The sequence below is a fragment of the Copadichromis virginalis genome, linkage group LG9 (assembly GCF_057382275.1).
Source record: "Copadichromis virginalis isolate Kocher_CV1m ecotype Utaka linkage group LG9, C_Virginalis_male_GT1.1, whole genome shotgun sequence".
NCBI lineage: Eukaryota > Metazoa > Chordata > Actinopteri > Cichliformes > Cichlidae > Copadichromis > Copadichromis virginalis.
In genome coordinates, this window is record NC_140626.1 from 7,342,670 (window position 1) to 7,365,539 (window position 22,870).

At 44.3% G+C, this 22,870-nt stretch overlaps 1 protein-coding gene across 5 annotated transcripts in view; it reads left to right on the top strand.

The window, feature by feature from the left end:
* The first annotated feature begins 249 nt into the window (after positions 1 to 249).
* The window catches only part of arhgap12b (Rho GTPase activating protein 12b), a 65,352-nt gene continuing 42,731 nt past the window's right edge, over positions 250 to 22,870 (top strand). For all 5 annotated transcript variants that reach the window (XM_085467514.1, XM_085467517.1, XM_085467518.1 and 2 more), the window contains exons 1-2: positions 250 to 426; positions 4,448 to 5,189. In XM_085467514.1, the coding sequence (XP_085323640.1) occupies positions 4,515 to 5,189 (675 nt within the window). In that variant the 5' untranslated portion in view covers positions 250 to 426; positions 4,448 to 4,514. The remainder of the gene's footprint in view (positions 427 to 4,447; positions 5,190 to 22,870) is intronic.

Sequence of the window (22,870 nt, forward strand, 5' to 3'; positions counted from 1 at the left end):
GTGGGTACAGAGTCTGTCAGTGCCCCACAGCTGTGTGACTGCATCAAGCGTAATTCATTTTCCAAGAAATAGAAAAGTGCAAAGGCAAGGTTGTCTGTTACTAATAATATTATTATTTTTGTTATGATTATATCAATATGGCTCTTATGGTGATAGCGTTATCGTGATTATCTCCAATAGCGAGAATTTGACGGAGGCAGATTTATTTTGGCAATTATGACCGGATGTGCGCTGTTTCCGCTCGGAACTTGACAGCCTGTGGAGAGGCGGCGGATTGCGAACAAGCTGGCTGAAGGACTTGAGGTCTTCTGCGGACTCAGTCGGAGCAGGCGAGACTGAAATAGGTTAGAAAAAAGTTCCCTCGGAGTACCGCTGCGGTCGGCACGAAGCACGGAGAGACGAAGCGGGAGTTTCTTTTTTCTCGAGGTGAGTGATTTTATCCTGGCGGGGCGCGATGGTCAGCGCGAGGCTATTGGCTTCTGTCGGAATTACTTTGTTGCTATGGCACGCTGTGGCAGAGCGCGCGGTGGTTCGTACTCGAGTGAACCTGCAGTGCTTTTGTCCACGCATGAAGCTTCTCGAAAATACCCCGAAAATGTCTGCTAGTGGGAAAATAAACTAAGGAAACGTTGTTGATATTCTACTGAGAGGGTAATTAAAGGTTCCACGTGATAGCATCACTCCGTGTTGATGGGCTAATTTCCTCTCGGTGTTTTTGGTTATTTGTCCCGGTCCGGGAGGCGACATAAATAGGAGGAGGGGGCTTTCTTTGGCAGGCATGCCCTCCTCTCCCCTCGCTCCTGGGAATCCTTGGTGATGTCGATTCGGAGACCCTTTGTCATGAATTCACATGGATTAAACTCCTTTGTGTTGCGTTACTGCAGTGTGTGTGTGTGTGTGTGTGTGTGTGTGTGTGTGTGTGGAAGGGACCCTACCCCCCACCTATACCGCCCCTCACCATCGCCTGCCCCCTCAGGCATGCTCTGAGTCCCCCCCCCCCTACAATTTATAGACTGCTTGCCTTTAGAGGGGGCTTTTCCAGTGCTGTGTCAGGGAGAAGCAGCGTTTATTTCCCATTGATGCTCATCATATGCAGCAAATAACCCGCATAGATGGGATTGCAATGCAGCAGCAGCAGGAGCACATGTTGGAGTGGATGCTGCTCATCCACACATCTGCTTTGGGTGAAGCATAGGGACAAAGGCAGTGCAGGTCTCAGGGTGTTTCTGCTGCTACAGTGGCTTGTCTGCAGATGTATGCAGGTAAACGCTCTGGTCGTGATCTCCTTACTGATGCCTAGCTTAATATTCTTCCATCTACACCCACCCAGCTGAGAGACACTGATTTAACATGTTAACGGTGTGCAGCAGTGCAAGTCATAAACATGTTCGTTAAGAATCTTTAAAAATGTTTTTCCAGAGACCTATTTCTGTCACCGGATTGTTGTCACTGGTTGAGGATTTCGAACCACCTGGCTCCTCTTTTAAAACTCCACAAAAGAAACACAGTAAGTTTATGGTTATCAAGGTCCATATCGACAGGGACAGGCAGTATTTGCACAACATCCCTTTTTTTTTTTTGTAAGAGTCTGCTGAGCAACAAGTTGGCCAGTGCGCTCCTGTAAAGCTGCACAGTGCTGTGACACCCTGCTGTGCAGTGCTGGGTATTTATTTCCAACAAGATTTACTCTCGAGTCCTCTGCCAGAACCACAGCAGTTGAAAGGAGAGACGAGGAGCTCCATATTTCAGCTGCATTCTTGCTGAGAAGTTGCTTTTAATAATTAACAGTAGTGACTAGTGGAGCTGGGGGCCCCTTCCGAGGCTAGTGATGTCATGCTTGATCTCCAGCCAGTTTCTCTCGGTTTATGCTCCCATTAGAGCAGATTTAATCGTTTGGTTTTGTGGTCATTTGTGGTCAGTGTGGGAAATGGTTTTCCTTGGGTATATTTGGGAGCCTTTCAGATAGGTGCCTCAGCTTCACATGCTAGTAGTTATCTGTTACAACCTTGCATACTACTACGTACGCGATCAGTTTAAGCCGAAGAGCTTAAACTCACTGCTCTCTGTGTTAGCTTCCTGTGATGAAGTCAGGACAGTGACTGCCATGCCAACTATGGTGATAATGGTGTTATCACGTGGAAGCCCTAACAGGCACGTGACTACATCTTTGGCAGCTTTGCTCATGGTGTCAACTGTAGATTGTGTCTGAGTGGTGCATTCTTGCCCTTGCATGTTCCTGAAGAGACGGTCATTCATAAAGGCTGATGCATGTGTAATTTGACATTACAGTTGGAGGTTGTGCTGGGACAAGCCTGGACCGGGCTGCTTTCAGAGACACACACCCAGAAAGCTGTGGCTTGATGCAACTGTAACACTTCATAGTGTTGAAACAGATGAAACAGACACTATTAAAGCTCATTATGGACATCTTTCATGGGTTCCCACTCTGGCCCAGACGGCTCTTACCACTGTAAATCTATTCTGGGTGTAGCTGTCTATTTCTTTACGTAAGGATGGGGCCCTTTGTAGATTTGGCGGCATGTTCTCACGCCTCACTAATAGCAGCTGCTTTTGCCGCCTAGACTTCAGTCTGTGGCGGCTGCTATTTCAGGGGCAGGAGAAGAAGAAGAAGAATTCAATATGAGGAGATATTAGGTTAACTGATGAAAGGATACTATCTGATGGCTCAATGACAGGTCTCGTCCCAAAACAAACTGCACAGGAATGGCGTGGGGCCCAGCTGTCTTCTGACTCACACACTGAGTGTACATGATATAGCAAAGAGATCGCCTCAAGCTTTTAAGAGGTTTCACACAGTGTCTTGTAGCTGCATTAATGAGTAATGATGCCAAAGCTGCAGAGCAGGACTCATAGACTTTATATCAGGGATTCCAGTCATGTGGTCCAGAACCAGCCTGCAAGAGGATACAGTTTTTAAATAAAATACTGAGATATTCCTGGTGCGATGATGCCAGCATTACAACACATCGGATTAAAAATGCACGTCGATTTAAATTATTATTTTTTAAAATCTAAACAATGGTTTGGATCATGAAAAACAGAAAACTGTTATTTTCCTTACAACTCTCTAAATGAAGGTTTTATGACTTTCTAGATCCAGTGTGATCTGTAAATTGTAATATCCATGTAATGACACTCTCGATGAGTTTGGAAGAACTTAGGGATGTTGAAATTGCACATCTCAAGCTGTATAGCTTCTGTTGGCTCTTTTGTGGGCGACCTTGGCTCAGGGGGTTGGGAATCGCATCTGTAACCGGAAGGTCGCCGGTTCGATCCCTGGGCTCTCTGTCCTGGTCGTTGTGTCCTTGGGCAAGACACTTCACCCTACTTGCCTACTGGTGTTGGCCAGAGGGGCCGATGGCGCGATATGGCAGCCTCGCTTCTGTCAGTCTGCCCCAGGGCAACTGTGGCTACAACTGTAGCTGCCTCCACCAGTGTATGAATGTGAGAGTGAATGAATAGTGGTATTGTAAAGCGCTTTGGGTGCCTTGAAAAGCGCTATATAAATCCAATCCATTATTATTATTATTATTATTATTATTATTTACATGTGAAATTGAGCTAAAATTATTTTATACATTATTTGTTGTCTTTCTGGAGACTAATTGGGACCAAAATTTACACAGTAAACGTAACAATCTATTTCGTAATATTTCACATTATCGACTGAAACTATGAACTCGTGAGGAAAGGTTTTATTGAGGCCATAGATCAAGGAAGAAGGAAGTGGATTTTCCCATAGACTTCCTCCCAATTGGACTTCTCTTTACACCCTGAGAAACTGCATGTTAATGGCCATTAAAAACACTCCATGTTGAAGACACTTGCACTTGGGCTTTACTTTTTAGACGGGGGAGCTACATCCATGAAGCACATTTACTGAAGTGCAGCCTTGCTTGTGTGCCTGAGAGCTACACAAAGGCTACCACGGGCTGGTAGTGGTTTTATACAGTGCATGACAAGAAGCTAATAAAATGATGCCGACTTTATTTTTAAGTGCAGCCACTGAAAGAACGTGGCCTCCACAGTGTCGTTATAGTCATTAAGATTAGTGTGTGGGGTCATGTTGCCATCACCTTTAGCTCAGCAGAGGACGATCGGATTACCAGGCTGGATATCCTTAGTGGTCGTATCCGTTATCAGGGCCAGTCAGTGTTGACTGCCTGCTTGTGGTTGACTCACCATCCGAGCACGTCTGACTGGGGGAACATTGTGTCATAATGTGAGCGTGTTTCAGCAGTAGCGCTTTGTGGTTGTGGTTATAAGCTGAGTAATAAAGTGGGGTGTGGATACCCAGGCCATATAAATAGCAGAGGGTTTGTGTTGTTTACTGGATGTGTGTGTTCAACTTTGCTCAAAGTTTTGTAGTCTTTAAAAAAAATAAAAATTAACAACTTATGGTTCTCCTCTGTCTTGTCTTCCTCAGTGAGATATGAGGAACCCTGCAGGCCCAGATTGCTGATCAGCTGAGGCAAGCACTTGTTCCCACAGACATGGCTGACAGAGAGGGGCTGCCCATCGCTCCGGGACAGGTCTACATTGAGGTGGAATATGACTACGAGTACAAGGCCAAAGACAAGATGGTGGCTATCCGGCAGGGAGAGTGCTATATGCTGGTGAAGAAGACCAACGAGGACTGGTGGCAGGTGAGAAAGGACGAAGGCGCAAAGGCATTTTATGTGCCAGCACAGTACGTCAGGGAAGTGCGCAGGGCGCTCATGCCCCCCCAGAAACCCACCTTGAGGGCCAAGCCCGCCGTTTTGGACATCTGCCGGGCCTCCAATGAGAACCTCAACAGACCTCAGCCAGAAATGTCCAGCTTCGGACGCCCGTCGCCTTCTTCCACCCCCTCTCCATCTTCTGATCGCGTCACTCCGCCTGCACTGCCCAAGGATGCTAACCAGAACGTGGGGAGTCCCCACCACTGCAAGCTGGTGGCTGAGTTGGTACTTCTCCACAATAACAACAACCACCACCACCCCAACAATTCCACATTGCCACGGACGCGGGCTGATTCACCAACACCAAAATCGGGGAACAACCACAAAAGCCCGGATGGCAGCAAGACGTCCCCTCTGAGCGAGTTGCCTGGAGAGGGGCTAAACAAGCTCCGCAACGACTCGGAGTCTGGAGACGAGCTGAGCAGCAGCTCAACAGAACACATGCAGGTAAGCTGCTGCTTAATTTCTATTAGTAAGCCTTGCTTTGCGCATTTGTGCATTGCTTTGCAGGTGCACCAAATACCACACAGGGTGACACCTTTGGTTCTGTAACTGCTCCCCTCCCAGCAAAAGTGACTCACTCTTATGATCGCCATTCATTTTCTGTTTCTTTGTTCTCTCAGCTATGTTTTTTTTTTCCCTTTTCTGTTCACGTCTTCCTCTCTCCCTGGTTTATTTCACACTCTTTGCTCACATTTCCTCTGGGCCATCTGCAAATAGCTGCCCTCGTCCCAGTCACATTCTGTCATTGCGTAGAGAGAAGTTCCAGCTTCTTCATTCATCATCTTGCTTAGCTGCAATCGTTCATCAGCTGTGCATCATTTGCCAGTTCTGAGTAAACGCATCAACAGTTGCACGTGCTTATTAAAATCTGCTGTTGCCTTTGAAGCAGAATTTGTCTGGTTTGTACAGACGGAGTGGGGTGAGGGGGTTGCGTTGTAGTTGGGCCATTAACGACTAAATGGTTTTGCTTGTTAAATGCAGGCTTCTATAACTGAGTCTTCAGGTAGATCGAATATAAGGCTGTGCAGCTTTGTTGTCACTTTAGCTTTTCAAACACTTTTATGTTGCTGTACCACAGGAAGGTGTGTAAAGGTATCATTATAGCTAGGCTAATGCTTTGAGACAGATTATCTCTGCAAAGGTTTTGGTATCTGCAGAGATCTAGACTTCCTGACCTCCCCCCCCAACACACACACACTTTGAAATCATAAAATTTATTTCCTCCCTCTCCTTTCTTTCCCGTCCCACAGACTGATAACTAAGGCCACGAGATATGTCTCATCACTCTCAGACAGGGGGACTGTGGGAGACTGCAGGAACTGGGGCTTATCCTCCCTTGTCTGGAGCGCTGGTAGATCAAAGTAGGAAAAAGGAGAAGATTTGAAGACAGTGGGAGGCCATGTGGCTCTGCCTTCACGAGCCATTTTTGGGCCGGCCGTATCCAGGCAGGGTCAGCTGGTTCCAAGGTTCCAAGTGCTGCTTGTGTTCTTTGTTCCACGGGCTGCAGCAGCCTCCTCCACTGTTGAGTGAACAAAGAGACGGGCCTGAATAGAAACTAGGTCATATCTGCCGTGGATCAGTCTGTAGCCCCCGATCGCTCCGCTGCGGGGACCGTTGTGTGAGCGAGAACATGTGTGAGTGCGAATGCCATGTGTGATGCGCCATGTGAAGGAAAGTGAGAATGGCAGCACACCACCACAGTTTATGGCTTCAGAGCCACAGATGTACTGTTGGATGGCCAACGGGTTGGTGGGTCGCTATTGACATAACCCCCCCCCCCCCCCCCCCCCCCCCAAACAAAAAAAAGAAGAAAGAAAAGGGTTGCTTTCTGTGTTACTGCCTGTCTTCACTAAACTTTTGGAGTTAATTATATGCTTGGCCAAAATAAACACATTTCACTCTCAGGCATTTACATTTGCATGGGCAGCTCTTTGGGGTGGTTTTTGGCGCATAAGTAACAGACAGCAGACAGGATTTAGCCAGAGCTCCCCGTCAAGCTCTGCGGTGTCTGTAGTCGCCGGGGCAGGTGGAACCCACTCCCTCTCTCTTTGTACCTTGTTGTGTTAGCTTGTCCTGTTTGGCCTGTTGCCAGGCAAGTGAATGACCCTGCAGAAAGCCCAATTCTTTCAGCTCCTCTCCTTCCACTGCTTCCTGCCATTGCACGGGTACAAGCAAACTGCCCCCTGAAGAGAGAGAGGCAGAGGGAGGTTCCTGCTGAGGCAATATTGTATTTTAGAAGTTGGTTTTAGACACTTGTTAGTGCCAGAGTGGTAAAACTCACTTTTATGCGATTTGAAAAAAAATAGTTAATTGTATCCTTTGTGTTTACTTAATACAGTGAAACCCCGACTTACGAAATTAATTCGTTCCTGAGGGTCTTTCATTAGTCGAAAATTTTCGTAAGTCGAAGCACCCATTGCGCCTTTTGAGTGAACGATAGGCTATAGGCTAATTGCTAACTGCAACACTAATACGTCATTCAAGTGGAACAGCGAAGCGCAAGTACAAAAGCCAATTGTGGGCATTGTAGGCATTCTGGGCTCAGCCAATCAGAGCCAGCAGATTTTGTTAAGCGGGCATTTTGACGTAACACGGGCAGAAATATTGCCGTTAAGTGCCTTCGTAAGTTGAATTTTTTGTTAAATGGGGTATTCGTAAGTCGGGGTTCCACTGTATTGTGATTGAGACTTGCTAAAACATACATAAAATTATCTGATTGACCCAAGGTGGGCCACCATCGCACCACTATGACACCTCTGACCTTTGTGGCATAGATATGGCAGTGCTGTGGTGTGCAACATGGCATGTAGGCATTAGAGCTTTTGTGTCCACTGGGTTGCAGAGCGGAGCTGGTCCAGCATGAATCACGTGCTGGATCAGCCCCGCTCTGCATATTGCGATCTGGTGTGACTACCTTAAGTTTTTGTGGTGTGGCAGTGCATAGTATCCTGCTGGGAGGTGTCAGCTGCCAAGTGCCATGAAGAGTGTGCTTAATCTGGAACAGATTAGGTAGGTGGTGCATTTCAAATTAGCATCCACATAAATACTAGAATCCAAGCTTGTGAACACTCCATTTTAACAAGATGATAACTTTTATTTGCGTAACCTCGCAGCACTTTCAATGTTCCTCATCTCTCTCTTCCCCATAACATAACAAATTTTAGGGAAATCTGATTGTTTCATGTTCTGAAAGGGGAAAACAGTGGCCGATATATTAGCATATAGCCCATCAACAAATTTCCCACGTGTGGGACTAATAAAGGTTATCTTATCTTATCAACACTGAAGGCTGAGTAGCTCATTGACATACAGGAGCTTCTCTGTTAAGCTGCTGAAGCTGGTCTAAACGTGAGGTAGCAAACACTGTTGAAGCTGCAGTAAACGTCACAGTCATCTCAGATCCTCACTGAAGGTGCAAAACCATGATGTCATGATGTATCTCTATGGCAACGAGCATGTCCAGTGTCCCAGCATGCCAGTGCAGTGAAAATGCAGACTGCCAGGCACTAATACACTTGCTGTCAGGCTGTCTGGAGTGGCAGTATCATCTAATAAGACTAATTTTAACCCACTTACAACTTAAAGCCACCCAAGGAGGACAAACCTTGTCCACAAATCAGGTTATTAGAAGAGGCTAAAGCTGCAGTAACGGTACCCATCCACAAACACATTTCCTCTCCTGAGCACATCGACTCAGGAGCCTTTGAATGAATGGAGACTGGATGGGAGGATTCAAGTGCCAGCTGGCCCCCTCTTAATTGATTTGATTTGATGTGCGGGTGGCGATTAACGCCTCCGTGTCTCTTCATGCTTTCCTCGTGTAATTTGCTTATCTCGCCGGCTCTGGCAGAGACTGATGGTTCACTCCACGCCTCCTCTGCACCACTGGAGGTTGCTTGGGCCGGTGGTCACACAGCCCCATCCAAACCAACTCCCTTTTATTAACCAACCCTCCCCCTCCTCTCTCGTCTAGACAGCACAGCTACTACGTTCTTATTGGACGGGCAAAATAAGCCTCTTTTCCTCACTTCTCGGGGACCTCGCAGTAGGATCTGTTGTGTGTTTTCTTTTTTGAATTTAGCAAACATGTGATTTAAAGCCCTTTTTTCCACATAAACATCTTGGTTTTCTCTACGCTTACTCTGCTTTTATCTGTTGTTTTGTCTGTTTGTCTGACCACACAGTGTGTGTATCCCCACAAAGAAAGTTATTTTGAGTCAGGTTCCTCAGGAGTGCTTTTTACTCAGCTTCTCTTCTTTTTTGACTGGAAGCAGTTTTCTTTGTTCCAAAGCACTGTGACTTAATGAGCAGATGAATGCCACTCTGTGGGATTTTTGGAGAGGTCGGATGGTTGTTTTCTCTCTCAGTGGATGTGTCACACAGATGTGGTGGCCCTGGAAGTGTTTGGGTCTGTGTTTTTATGCCATGGAGTCGGCCAGCTGCCCTGCAGGCACTCACAGGTAGAAAGGCCTTAAAGCCCCCACCCTCACGCCAGGATTTATACCATTTGACACAATCAGTGTCTAAACACTGCTGGACCCTCCCTTTCTTTCATAATTCCAACACATTTGGCTGTTAAGTAAATCCTCACAGGCTGCACTCTCTGTGTCTGTGATGAAACTGGTAATTCCCTGAGATTACAAGATGGATCAGTCACTCCCATTAAATAAGCTGTCTTCTAGTATTGTGTTGTTGTTTTTATTTTTTTTCTCCTCTCAGAGAAATCTAATTGAAGGGCTGCTGTGTAGCCACAGTGACATAACAAGCTTGTATGCATCCAGATGGATTCTTAGAGGGGTTAAAAATGAAAGTATGCTGCTGTTTTGAGGCCAGCGTTTGCCTGCCTTCAGCCTGCTTTGTGGTCTTTTTGCTTGCTAGTCGTGCCTGGAGGAGGAGAGATAGACGGGGGGAAGGCTTGGAGGCCCTGGACCCTGACTTTGCTGCTCGTACCCGGTTATGGGATGGCAAAGGCATCCCAGACAGGTACATTGTCATATTTTTGGTTAATGAGGAGATTAGTTGTAGCACGTGAGCTGTGAACCTCTAAGCAGCTGCCACGGTGAGCTGAGTGATCCAGAATAGCGACACTACAAGGTCACCATTAAAGATGGAGGAGAGCATTAAAAGCGGGTGTTGTGAATGTGTGAGCATATGCTGGGATGTCGATGGCCTGCTCATTGCTGTTTCCTTCTTCCTGTGTATGAAACGCAGAGGGAAGCACGTGCACACGTTGGCCCCGTCCTCCTGCATTGTATGTTTGCTGACTTGCGCAACAGAGCAAAGTTTGGGAATGTGCATCAAGGGTTTAGCAGTGTAATGAAATATACCGCTACGTGCGGTTGCTTGAGACTCCTAAATGCACTTTGAAACTGCAGTCGCTCGCTGAAAGGTTTGATGAATTTACCGCTGTTATTTTGGTTGTGCTGAATCGGCTCATTAAAGTTCAGTGACGTGCGTTTTCTCCCACGTGAAGCAGAATGTGTGTATTGTTCTTAGAAAGGACAGTGAGGTGGATAGTGAGAAAGCCTTTCTGTCCCACTTGAGTGTCCTGGGAAGCTCTTGAGTTTACTGTACAGAAACAACCTGCTCTTAAACACACAGCACCACAATAACCTGCTAATTGCATGTTTTGCTAAATGGGCCCTTTGTGCGTGCAGCCTAAAATTATGTGCAGGGACTCTTTACAGCCAATTTCCAAATAAGCTGAAAGCTTTTGAAGAAAGCATACACTCTTATTACACAAAGACAGTAAATTCCACTAGATATGAGCGCAAGCAGTGCTGTAACCATCTCCTGTGCCGAGACTTGCTACCGGTCCGGCTGAAAAGGAGGCCCCTGCTTGTTTTCCAGCGCGTGCTTGACATTCCTGCATCAGTGCCTACAAACGCACACTCACTCACGGTGAGGCAACAAGCGAGTAAAATCAATGAAGGCTTGCTTTTCCCTCAGAAGTGCAGCACTAGACCTTTTGGTAATCTAATAATAAACTTGAGCAAACAGTGCATCTGCTGTGCTCATGTGAGCGTCTGTCTCTGCGAGTGCGTGCATCTGGCTGCATGCATTCTTCCTAGTTCTTCTTTTTCTCTCTTCTGTCTGGGCATTGAGGTTTCTCTTCTACTTTTCTGCCTCGCTCTGTCTCTCTGCTGCTCCCTCTGCTAAGTCAGTCTGCACACCTGTCTCTGGAGTTTAGTGAATGGCTCCTCTTGGTCCACTTTCCAACCTGTGACTAGGGCTGTTCGATATAACGATATATATCGGATGACGATGTGAAAACGTCTGTTTCATATTATGTTATCGTTTGTTTCGTGGTGTCGCAAAATCATCTGTTTACGGCAATATTTTTTTCATCGTTTTGATGGTCACTGTATAATTTCCTGAAGTTCTCTCTTTCTCTTATATTTAATATAGCCACACTACAGACGGACAAGTGATTGTTTTTATGCATTGTCGTTAGCAACAACGACGGTAAAACCACCGCGTGGCTCCGCCGTCCGCATGTTTATTTTCCACATAAACCTTTCACAATAAAGCTGAAGAGCCTGTTGAGATTTTTCAAAATAAACTGAATCAAGTGAAATAGAATGCAGAGTGTTTACGCATGAGAAGCTAAAAAGAGCTGTCAGGTGCTAAAAAAAAAAGAAAAAGCTTAGAACAGGCTTTCCCCCGCAGCACGCCGTGTAATAAATACGTAACACTCGACTCCAGGTACACAACGCCCAGCTGAAAACACTTCACGCAAGTCAAGTTGCCCGAGATTAACAGAATTTACAGAAAATGTAAAATTTTTGTTATTATATATCGTTGTCGGGACGATAAATGCCTTATATCGGGATATGAGATTTTTCTATTGATGTTTCTGATGTTTCTATTTATTTCTTCCTCCACATCCATCCCGATGCATGCCTCTGTGACGCATGCGCATGAGGATTATATCCACAAGCCCCAAGCAACAAGGCTTTAAGAAACCCACAATAGCTGATATTAAGGCTTGCTGTTATGGGGGATTGCTTGCTTTCCATTTTTCCTTTATTAATGTTTTGATATAAGAAGATTTCATATCAAGTCACAGTGTGCGTTCACATGAAAGGAGCCAGAGAGACCAATCTGTCATAAAGTGTCACACCAGTTTAATTCTTCTTCTTCCCCAATAAAGACGTCATTTGATGACCTCACCTAGTACCCTTAATGACGAGTTTTGACACCTCCATATATATCGATAAAGATGTGGTTTGTTGACCACAAGATAAGGTTCCCAGCTTTTTCAAGGTTAGCACATAGCTACATAGGCAGACATTATCCGTACTAACTTATGATGCACACCCAGTCATTTTGTTCAGAAAACAGGAAGGAATATGACGGAAACCGCTCACTTCAGAACAGAGGAACGATGGCATTGGAGGGCGTAAGCTGCTCGCACATGCACTCCTAAAAACAGGTTCAGACGTTAATCTTAAGAGCCTGAAAAAAGAAGGCAGCTGAACCTGTGAAGAGGTTCCTCCTCTCGTCTAAGAGGCCAAGAGACAACCCCCACTAGGGGTTAAATACCTGGCCCTCTCCACCTTTTCTTTCGAATGGAGGAAGCCGTTGGATTAGAGTTGAAATATCTCCACAAAAAGTCCAGATGCCTGTTTTTCCCCCAAGACCTGGATAACTGAGAACTGACACGGACATGTCAGGACATCAGGAGTTTTCAGCCCAAACAGTTCTGGGGATACCCTAAGGGTAACTACTCACTTGGTGGTCCACAAAAGAAGTGCATACTCTTAGAGGCTTTTTTCCCCCGATGTTGAGCTCGTACTTCCAATAATCACTCCTATTAGCCAGCTAAAGATTGAGGGCACAATCAGACAACACACAGACCATGTACTAGGTTGGAGATCATTTGATATCTTCTTTGACTACATTGCATGTTTGCTCTCAGATGCCCATCTATCAGTTATGGCGTAGAACAGGTGAAGGCTGCAGTGTATGCACAAATCCCTTTATATTAACCTGCAGAAGTTCTGTCAATGCTTGTTTCCTCATTTGCAGTTGGCATAAACAAAACCGGGCACAACCAGAAGTAACAACTTCTTTGTTACTGAAATGCATACATACTCCATGTGACCTTAGGCATTTCAGTAACAAAGAAGTGCTCTGCAAGAGAACATGTTATTGTTTCACAAGCTAATAGGGTTGCTGTCCTGTAGTGATTTCCTAGAAAACCATAATATTCTACATCTGCTCAGTTACTGCTCAGTTATTGGGAAAAAGCAGGTTATGTAGTTTATAATCATTTAACATTGGTTTTGCATTGGTTAGACGGCAACTTCTCCTTCAAGTGAGAGTGACAGGTTGGTTAGTGTTTAAAATCCATCGGTTGTTACTTGTCTTCATTACCTTGTGTTCTTCCAAGATGAGGTAATGAGTGTAAACTTGACATGTAAGTGAGCCGCATGTCACTGAAGAACAGAGCTGACACAGGAGAGACCGAAGCCTTGGCCTCTCTTCTGTCTCCCTTTTTAGTTGCAGTTCTTCGTATCCAGCATCCCTAAAGCTGCTCTGCCTGTCAGCCTGTGAGGCAGCGTGCTGCCTATTCATGTAGTGGATGACGGGGGTACATCACCTGTTTAATTTGCTCACTCCAGCTATCTCGCTCTGCTCGTCCTTGCTCCGCAGCTCTCTGTTGTTTAGCTAGTCCCTCGCCTGTCGCTCAACGTGTCTCTCTCTCTCTCTGAGCCTGGCTCACTGCTGTAGCTTGATGCACTGGGACAGCATGTACCCAGAAAAGGTAAGAAGAACACCTATCTGGGCTGCTTTTCATAACTCGGCTACATTATTTTTCTCAAGCTGCCTTCCTCTGGTCTTCTCTCCCCCTCTGGATCGTTCCCTGTCCATGCTTTCTCCTTCCCCTTCACTGTTGTTTGTAATCAATGTGGAAACCTCATTCCCTTCTGCCTGTGGCATTTCACCTGGAAACACTCAGACCGACAGCACCAACTGCTGTGTGTACGCTTATGTGTTTGATATGGTGCTGGGCACGTGTGGGTGTTCTAGTGTAGGATTTATTTAGAAAGTAACTTTGCCAGCTCCCCCTCTGCTGTGTTTTCCACAGAGGTCTGTTTGCACACAAGTGATGATGCTCGGGGCACTGGGCTCTCAGTGCGTAGTTACATAACTTATTCTCGCTGTGTCCAGAGCCTTTTGAACAGCTGCTAGTCCTTTACACCCTCCAGCCGCCTCTTGGTGTGGATGAGTGGTCAGGTCAAGCTATTCTTAAGAATCTCACAAATACTGCACTTTCTGTGTTGATGATAAAAACTGTATCTGGCAGCACACAGTTGCTTGTTGCAGAAAAGGAGGCTAAATTACCTAATTGGTTTTATTTTTGTTTTAAAGTGGACAAATCAACTAGGACCTAAATAAAACCATTGTTAAGTATACTGAATATTTCAGTCTCTAAATAAATAACATATGCTGTTAAGTGACCAGCGTGCTCAAAACTGCTGCATCTGTTATCACCCAAGGTTAGCAGGCTACATTAATAAACCGTGCCGGAGCAGTGCACAGGCACGTTTATCTGCTAATTAGTGTTAAGTAACAGACTAATAGAGTGCTAGAATTTGCAGTGTTTTGCATCTGTGTTTGAGGTTTGTACTTGCACCTTGAGGGATCACAGTCAGCGCAGCGCTGAAGTGAAGCACCATCAGTATCCCACTGTTCTTGGCATTTTGTTTGTTTTTCTTCGCCCACGCTAGTTTCGCCTGCATAAAGACTGAATTTTGAAATCACGTCACCATGCTTCTAATGTTTACAATTCAAAAACTGTTTCTTTAACAGCTTTTCTATCCAAAATGCACAACTTGGCAGGTAATGGCGTTGCATGTAAAGTCAGAGTTTGGACTAATCAGTGTGTTATAAAAAAGTCTTGCGGCCCTCTCGCCCTCTTCCCTGGGTTCTGGCTGCTCTTTGACTTGTTGCACTCTGTCTTTGAGTGTAACAGCTTGTATTTCTCAGCGATTTAGCGCAACACTGCAGCAATTTCCTGCAGATCAAAGACAATATTTGAGAGCCATCTGCTGTGTCTCTCTGCTCTCAGTGTTTTCCTCAGGAGACCTGCAGCTGGGAGCTGGTTGCCAGCGAGTGGGAGGACTGGTGAAAGCATCAGAGCGTAGGAGTCTCGAGGCATCGAGGGGCACGTATTGTCTTCGTCATATGCTGCTGCTATCATTAATTACTTAATGCAGCTGCCAAAGAGACAAAGTATGAGCAGTGAATCGATCAACGCCGAAATTGTTCTGCTGGCGGCTGTCTTGCCAGAGGTCATTTACTGTTAAAAGGAGAATGGAATTGGTCTGTCACATCATCTGGTGGAGTGTACAGGCGCATGGAAAGGTGTAGAGTTGTTGCTGTGGGCTGGTACAGTTGCTGTTTGACCTAACGCACTACAAATTGCTGCAGGAGTACCTAAAAATACAAAGCAGAATCATTTTGTGGAGACAAAGTATGCAAGAAATAATCTAAATGTCTTTTATTGGTGTTTCATTGGGATGAAAACACCGTTTGTCACATTTAAAGAGATACATCAGAAGCTTACAAACTGATCAAAAATAATCTATTATATGTGTAATTATATTTTCTTTATGTTTCACATTCTGTCAGACTGCTAGAATATTATTAGTCAAATTATTGGGCATGAAGCCTAGCACTAGTTGACCTACTTAAAAAATAAATAAAACTCAGTAGCACAAAGAAGTGCTACAGTGTTGATTTTTTTGGCACTGAGGTTATAGGCATTAGTTGAACCAGCTCTGCAGTGGGTGTGTAATCCTTTCTGTTCGTGTAGGTCATTTTTAGGCTCGCGGTCGAGCATGCGTGGCCCAGATAGTCGTTTACCCCTGAACCAACTTTCCAGAAACTGTGTTTTTGTCCCCAGAACTTTCCACGAGCAGCTGTCACCGAACAGAGATGCTACAGAGGGAAAAACAAAGGGGATACACAGGGAGTGGACACACTATACCGCTGTGGATCAGTCCAGATCCTTCTGCCAGCTTTACAGCTCTGTAACCAAACAGCAAATCCAATTTTAACACAGCCTCAGCACAAGTCCTATAATTGCTCTCAGATGGGCTTTCAGCTCAGTGGGGAATCCTCCAACCAAACCCTGCCTTAAGGGGATACAGTATGTGTGTCTGTACGTTCCCTCAAAGCTGACCAGAAATAGCTTACTGATAAAATATAGGCGTTAGGATGGTGATCAGAGTTCTCTTTAACACATGGAAGAACCTTCCAAGGCCAGGAGCCTTTCAGTGCCCTTGCATTTGATTGGCAGAGAGGCACTCCCGGTGTCCATTAATGAAATGGATATGTCTGCAGTAACGGATGTCTCAGTGCTCCCTCTATGCTCTGCTGGCTCTGCAGTGCTGTTGGCTGGGCTGATCAGCTCTTTTTATAAACAGGGGTGCACATAAGTGGTCCGGTGCGCATTCACTGTCAAAATAAAAAGACGCGCACCAGATAAGAAGTTGCAACGCGCGTTTGCGTACATAAGATTTTCTGGAGGAGGACAGACATTTGTTTAGAACTCTTAAAGATGTCAAGAAGCAATCTCCTTTAATCAGGTGTTCCTCCACCTCCAAAGAAATGTCAGAAGGAGTCCAAACCGCAAAAGAAGCGCGTATTCTTGGAAAAGTGGTTGCAGAAGGTGAGCTGGCTTCAAACAAATGATGAACGCACAGAGATGTGGTGCAGAATATGCCATGAAAATCCCAAAAACAGTGCCTTTATATGTACGCAAATGCACGTTGCAACTTCTTATCTGGTGCGCGTGTTTTATTTTGACAGCGAATGCGCACCGGACCACTTATGTGCACCCCTGTTTATAACTGATTGACAGCTCGTTGGTTATTCTGTCAGGGAGAGATTAGAGTTTCCGTCATAAACGTATAGACTGGCTCGTGTTTAAAGTGTAGGAGTGGAGACAAAATCCTGTTCATAGTTCATCTGAGAAGCTTTGCAACATTAAAGAAAAGGGTCTGTGGAACCTTTAGAATGATGATCACCTTCTTTCCCTTATTTTCTGCTCCCCTCCTTTGCTGTTTGAAGCATGACCTTGGTGATGGACCTTGGTCAGGTAAGCATTAGCTGAATGGGAGCAAAACAGCCAAGTGTTGGGGATTGTTGGAACCAGTGACATAGTGCATTACCCCTGCCTTGCACACCCCTTTTAAAACTTTTTTAAAAACTTCTTTAAATTAATTCAGATTAACTCTACACGATGCAAAACAGCTTGTGGCAAATACTTTTATGAAGGAGCATTAAAGGCAAAGTCTTTCTCACTGGGCTCAGAGCTAGTGTTGTGAAAAACTATAAACATACACAGCATCAGAAAATAGTATTAGTCTAAGATTAGTTTGTATTTACTCGAGATTTGACTAATCTTTCAAAGTGGTGATTTTAATTGTTAAAGGAAAAGACACACACCTTGTTAAATCATAAATTATCTGTGATTAACCACACCTTTTCGAAAGCTCAGTTTGTTTTGTTAGCTACGATCAGACCTGCTGAATCAAGAAATCACTAAAACAGGAACTGTCTGACAAAGTAGCAAGCTAAAAGGACGTGAAACGCTGCACATCATGCCACCATCTAAAGAAACAGCTGAGAAACAAAGTCATGCCATCTGTCAGTCTGGAAAAGGTTACAGTGCCATTTCTAAGGGTTTGACAGCCATTATCCCCAAATGGAGAAAAACTTGCAACAGTGCTGAACCTTCCCGGGGTCGGCCAAATCAAAGTCTGGGCTTAAATCTGATTGAGATGCTTTGACATGACTTTATACTGGACGCTCGAAAAGCCTCTGGTGTGGCTCAGTTAAAGCAATACAGCAAAGAAGGGTAGACTAAAGCAGAGTGATGTGAAGCACTCATTGCTCAAATGCTTGATTGCAGTTTTTGGTGCCAAGGGTGATACAACCAGTTATTAGATTTAGAGGGCGATTACTTTTTCACACAGGGCCTTGCTTTTTTTCCCCTACCCCCTTAAAAAAAACAAATTTTAAAAACTGCATTTTGTATTTAGTTGGTTTATCTTTGTCTAGCATTAAAATTAGTTTGATGACCGGAAACGTTTAAGTGTGAGAAATATACAAAAACAGAACAAAGAAATCAGGAATACTTTTCTGCACCTCTTTATGTCAGTTTCTCCGTAACAACACATTTAGTTATCTGATCAAACATCTCTTCTTTCCCTTCTCCTGCTGTTTTTCTTTAATGTTGTTTCTCACACTGGCTGTGGTTATGGCCGGTCGATAAAATGGGGGAAAAATAAAATAAAATAAACTTTTCATCGATGCATACATGAGACACGGTCAATATACAGTCGATAGAACTCATCCTAACGGCCAGTGACGATGAGAATAGTTGAGAATTAGGTTGACACAGGGAAAGGAAACAACCCAAGCCTCAAAAGAGAAGGACAGACAGAGAAGTAGACACTGCTTTGGGTGGCCTGCACAACCCAATGCACACACAACGTAACGACTGTTCTTGCAGCATACCATACAACAGAAAATGAAGAGACACAGTAATATCACAAATGCAACAGGTAACTTTACTGTAAAAGACATGGTGCCAGTTAGCATAGTTGAATATATTGGATTTAAGCATCTGTTTAAAGTACTTGGCCCTATATGTGTCATATATATCAGGTTTGTGGTTGTACATCCATAGATGAGATTCACTCAGAGACAGTATTGCACTTCATGTGCTTTCTAAAAAAAATGTATTTGATTTACCTTTTTTGGAGCATAAGGGTACTACAACTGAGTTAATATGTCAGTTAATGTTCTTCTTTGTGTACAAAACTTCTCGAACTTGTTTGATGTATAGAGAAGGTTTTTTGTTTGTTTTTGTGGGATTCTTTCCCAATACTTTCAAACTTTTAAGCTTGATAGAAAGATGATTTGATCTAAATTTTGATCTGAAATTTTGGCATGATATGATTTATTTTTCTCTTTCTGTATTGCTGATCCCTGGCTGTGGGATGTGACCGAAACCACTAATAGAGGTTAAATTCTTCTTGTTTCCACAGTGAAAGGCCGTCAGCCAGCAGTTCCTTTTGGCATATGCTGATCATAAGATATAAACATTAGCCACAGGGTGTCACCCATTAACCTCAGCATAAGCATTTATGGAGCTAGTAATGCCCAGAGACGCATACCTGCTGATCAGTACAGAACAACAGGCTCTTAAACACTAGAATTCCACTCACCAAACCTGAATCACAAACTTCTTGGATGCTCTGTACCATACAGGAGGCCATATTATTTGCTAAATGATCTCATTAAACACAGTTTTCCAGTTCAGCGCTTCAAATGAACCAAATCAGCAGCTGCCTGCTACAACACACGGTTAATCGAAGCAGCCCCTAAACTGCAATATTCTCATAGTTCAAGCAGATGCGTTAAAATCAATTACCTGAGGTGCAATCATTTTATTGTAAGAAATTATCCATACTGGCCAGGACCACTTTTGTGTTTTGGCTGTAATTAAGTTGTTTAATGCTGGCATTTAGAGGAGCGGCAGTTCTTGGCACTTTAGCACAGGGTGGTGGTTAGATATATTTGCTGTATTTATCTTCTTTGCTTCTTTTTTTTTATGTCTATCTCTGATAGCTTTTTAGGTGTTTTGAAGGTCTGGAAGTGTCTAGACAGATCAGGACTAATATTTTATTTTTGAATTTGTTTCATCTTTCATTTTCTAGATTAAATTGGAAAAACTAAGTCTTGACTAAGTAAACAAATAAAATCCTGAAAGCAGCCCCATGACAAAGGTCAGTTGTCTGAGTCCAGTGATTCACTTCCCTCTGGTGTACTTTCTGTATTACAGTCTCATGTTTGTGTGCATCAGGGAATCAGCTTGTGTATAATTCAACATATATGGCACACTAAAGCCTGAGTGTAGTTTTTGTTTTCTCTGAAAAGTGCTACGACTGGAACATTGTTTTGAGTGGATTAACCTAGAGATGGACCGTGCTGGAGTGCCATAATCGTCTGAAAAGTGTTATAGGCTTCAATGGCTAAGCTTCCTGCACTGGCAACTGTGAGACAGAGGGGCTTTACTGGTCAGCCTAGGCACACTGCTCTACACACATACACATACTAGAATGCAATCTTCTTACATATCTGGATTAAGGGGGTTGTGCACGGTACATTCCTGGGTTAAACCCCTCCCTCCAAACTCCTGTTCATCCCACACCAACATGTTGTTGAACAATGTGCTTATCTTGACCCTCACTGTGGCGTGGCAAATCACAAAACCCCACCTTATCCAAATGCCAAGTGTGCCATACTGATGGCCTAGGTAGATGCGAGAGTGCTTGCTGTTTGCTTCCATGTCTTTTTTTGTCGCTTAATTTACAAATTCACTCTCCTTATTTTTGGGGTGTCACTAAAAAACCCTCAGTGGTAACTGACAGGCAAGTAATCTGCCTTTCTTAGAGTCGGGGTTTATGTGAGTGCTCGGTGGCCCGGGCCAGGACCCCCTCCTGGTGGTCAGTAAAAATGTTTGTTGTTGATCTGCCAGCCAGTCCCCAGGCTCTTGAGCATCTATTGATCTAAAATGAGTGGGCGTTTGCAACCATGGTGACATATTCTGGGCAGATAGCACCCACTCCACTGGTTACTAGGTTGCAGCGCTTTAGATATGTTAAGCATGCTGTGTATGAGACACTGTTTAAGGATGAGGGTGTTGGAAAGCCAATCACAGAAACACCAGTTTGCTTTAAATATGTTAGTTTAATTACATGTTCAGTTCACCTTTTAGAATTGTGAGAATCCTGATGCATCCCATAGTTTGGATGGAGGACAACAAAAAGGAACCAAGGCTACAGCATTTGTTGCAGATTGTTGGTATTTTTTATTCAGCTAAAACTGATCCAAACCATCATGCTGAGCAAACAACCTTTACTGTCAGGACTCCTTAATACATTTATTTTTGATTAAAAGGTCTACAAAGGTATCAGATGATACCGTTATGGGGGCAAAGACCAATGTTCTGGGGCTTCCAATGTAACCAGCAGATGTCTGGATAATGACCAATGCATATACAGGTTAATATTTTCAGTTCTACGCACCAGTCATAGTTTACAGTCCAAGTGTGACTATAAATACATGTAAAAACCCCAATAAATAGCTGACGGATCAAGATTACATTTTGGGCAACTGATCCATTCTTGTTCTTAACAGGCAGTGTTAACGCCTCTCCGTTCTGAACCATCCCATTGGTTCATCTGGTCCCATTTCCAATGCCCCTTTGTTCCTTTGAAGCAAACCCACTGACCCTGATCGTAAATGCCATCCAACCTAGTGACAGCCACGTTCCAGATTGCTGTCAGCACCACTCAGCAGGAGGGGACCACCTCATGGCTCAGGGTTACCGACTGCCCCAGTTTCTGCGCTGCCCGGTACACGTTCTGTTCAAGGCCCACTGGTCTGAGCTGCCTTTACGTGCCATTGCTGGCTTGACAAAAACAATGGCGGCATTCTCGATAATGTGGTCAAACTTGCCCAGTGGAAATTGAATTGCTTTCTACAGAAGCAGCTCTGTGACAGTCAATTACCCAACCAAGACCTTTATGTGGGTCAACCAGAGGACAAAGGAGAACAAGCTTATCTGTTAAAAGATATTGGAGCCCATGAATGCGTGTACATGTGATAGTTGGTTTTTCCCTTGTGCTTTAGTGTAGCATGATTATATTCTGTATTTTATATCATTTTTTCCTACCTAGAATAATGAAAATCCACCACTTTAAACCAGATTTCTTTGTTTATTTAATACATTCTTATTTTCTAACCTAAATATGGGTAGTGGGATTCTGTCAAATATGAGAGGAATACAAGTCTAACAGCATGTGAGCACCACACTGCCAAGAATATGTTGACGTGTAACTCAGGAGGTGGCAAGCAGTGCACAGTTCAGTGTGTAGTCATGTTTTCTGTGTCACATGCAGACCAGTGGCTAGCTGATGATGCAAGTCACTTTTCTAAAGACCCCAAACATGTGACCAGGCAGTATAGATGACAAGGCAGCCCTCTCTCTGGCAGAGACTGTACGCAACAATGGCTTTTACAGTGGCTGCTCCCGTGCTGGAACTTTTCTCTGGCTGGATATACCCCGGGACGGGGGCACAAAGAGGGGAGGGCCGGCTGCTTGGCAGAGTCCAGATTGTGGGCTGCCTGACCCATAACCTGTGACACAATGCATCTTTCTGTCACACACACACACACACACACACACACACACACACACACACACACACACACACACACAGCTGAACACCCTGAGTCATTTTATGTAGGCCAGTGGGTAGAGTGGGGTGAAGAGGCTGGAGATTTAAATGTGCCCTTTTAATTGTATGTATAGCCTAGTAGCCCACTTTCCTTGGCCCTGTCACTAAAGGCTGTGGTAAATCATTATTAACTAATCTACAGTGACGCTGCCCTTTCACCAGAGCCCAAAGCAAAGTCTTCTACTTATGTCAAGAAACCAGTGGGATTCAGCTGAGGTTGGTGGAAGAGCAAAAACAACCCTGTCCTCACTTTCGAGTAGCTGTAATCAAATGTGTGACATTCTTGTGTGATAAAACATCATCAGCTCAGCTTCTTCCAAATGACCAATCAATACATCGAACCACTGTTTCACTGCTACTAAGGTCACAGATTGAACAATTAATCTCTGGTGACGCTGATAGCTTGACAAGAACAATGTGGCTTTGAAAATGAACATTTTGAAGAATTTATTTACACAGCAAATCTGTAGATAACGTCTATACAGCGGAAATGATTAGTTATCAATGGGTTTTCTGTCCAGTGGAAAGCCATCAGTGGGTTTTTTTTATGTGAATTTCCACATGACTCAAGGTAAATATTAGAAATATATTTGTAAATAAATAAAGTAATTGTCTCTTTTCTCCCCAAATTTGTTCGAACTGTCGTTTGTACAGCATGAACTGGTTCATAAGCTCATAAATTAGAGGATCTATCTGGAAATTAAGTCATATAAGGCCCCCCACAGGTCAAACTATAGAAGGCTCATCAAATGTTGCCTGTAGCTGTCTTAGTCTGTGGCTCTCCAAGGATCAGTAAAG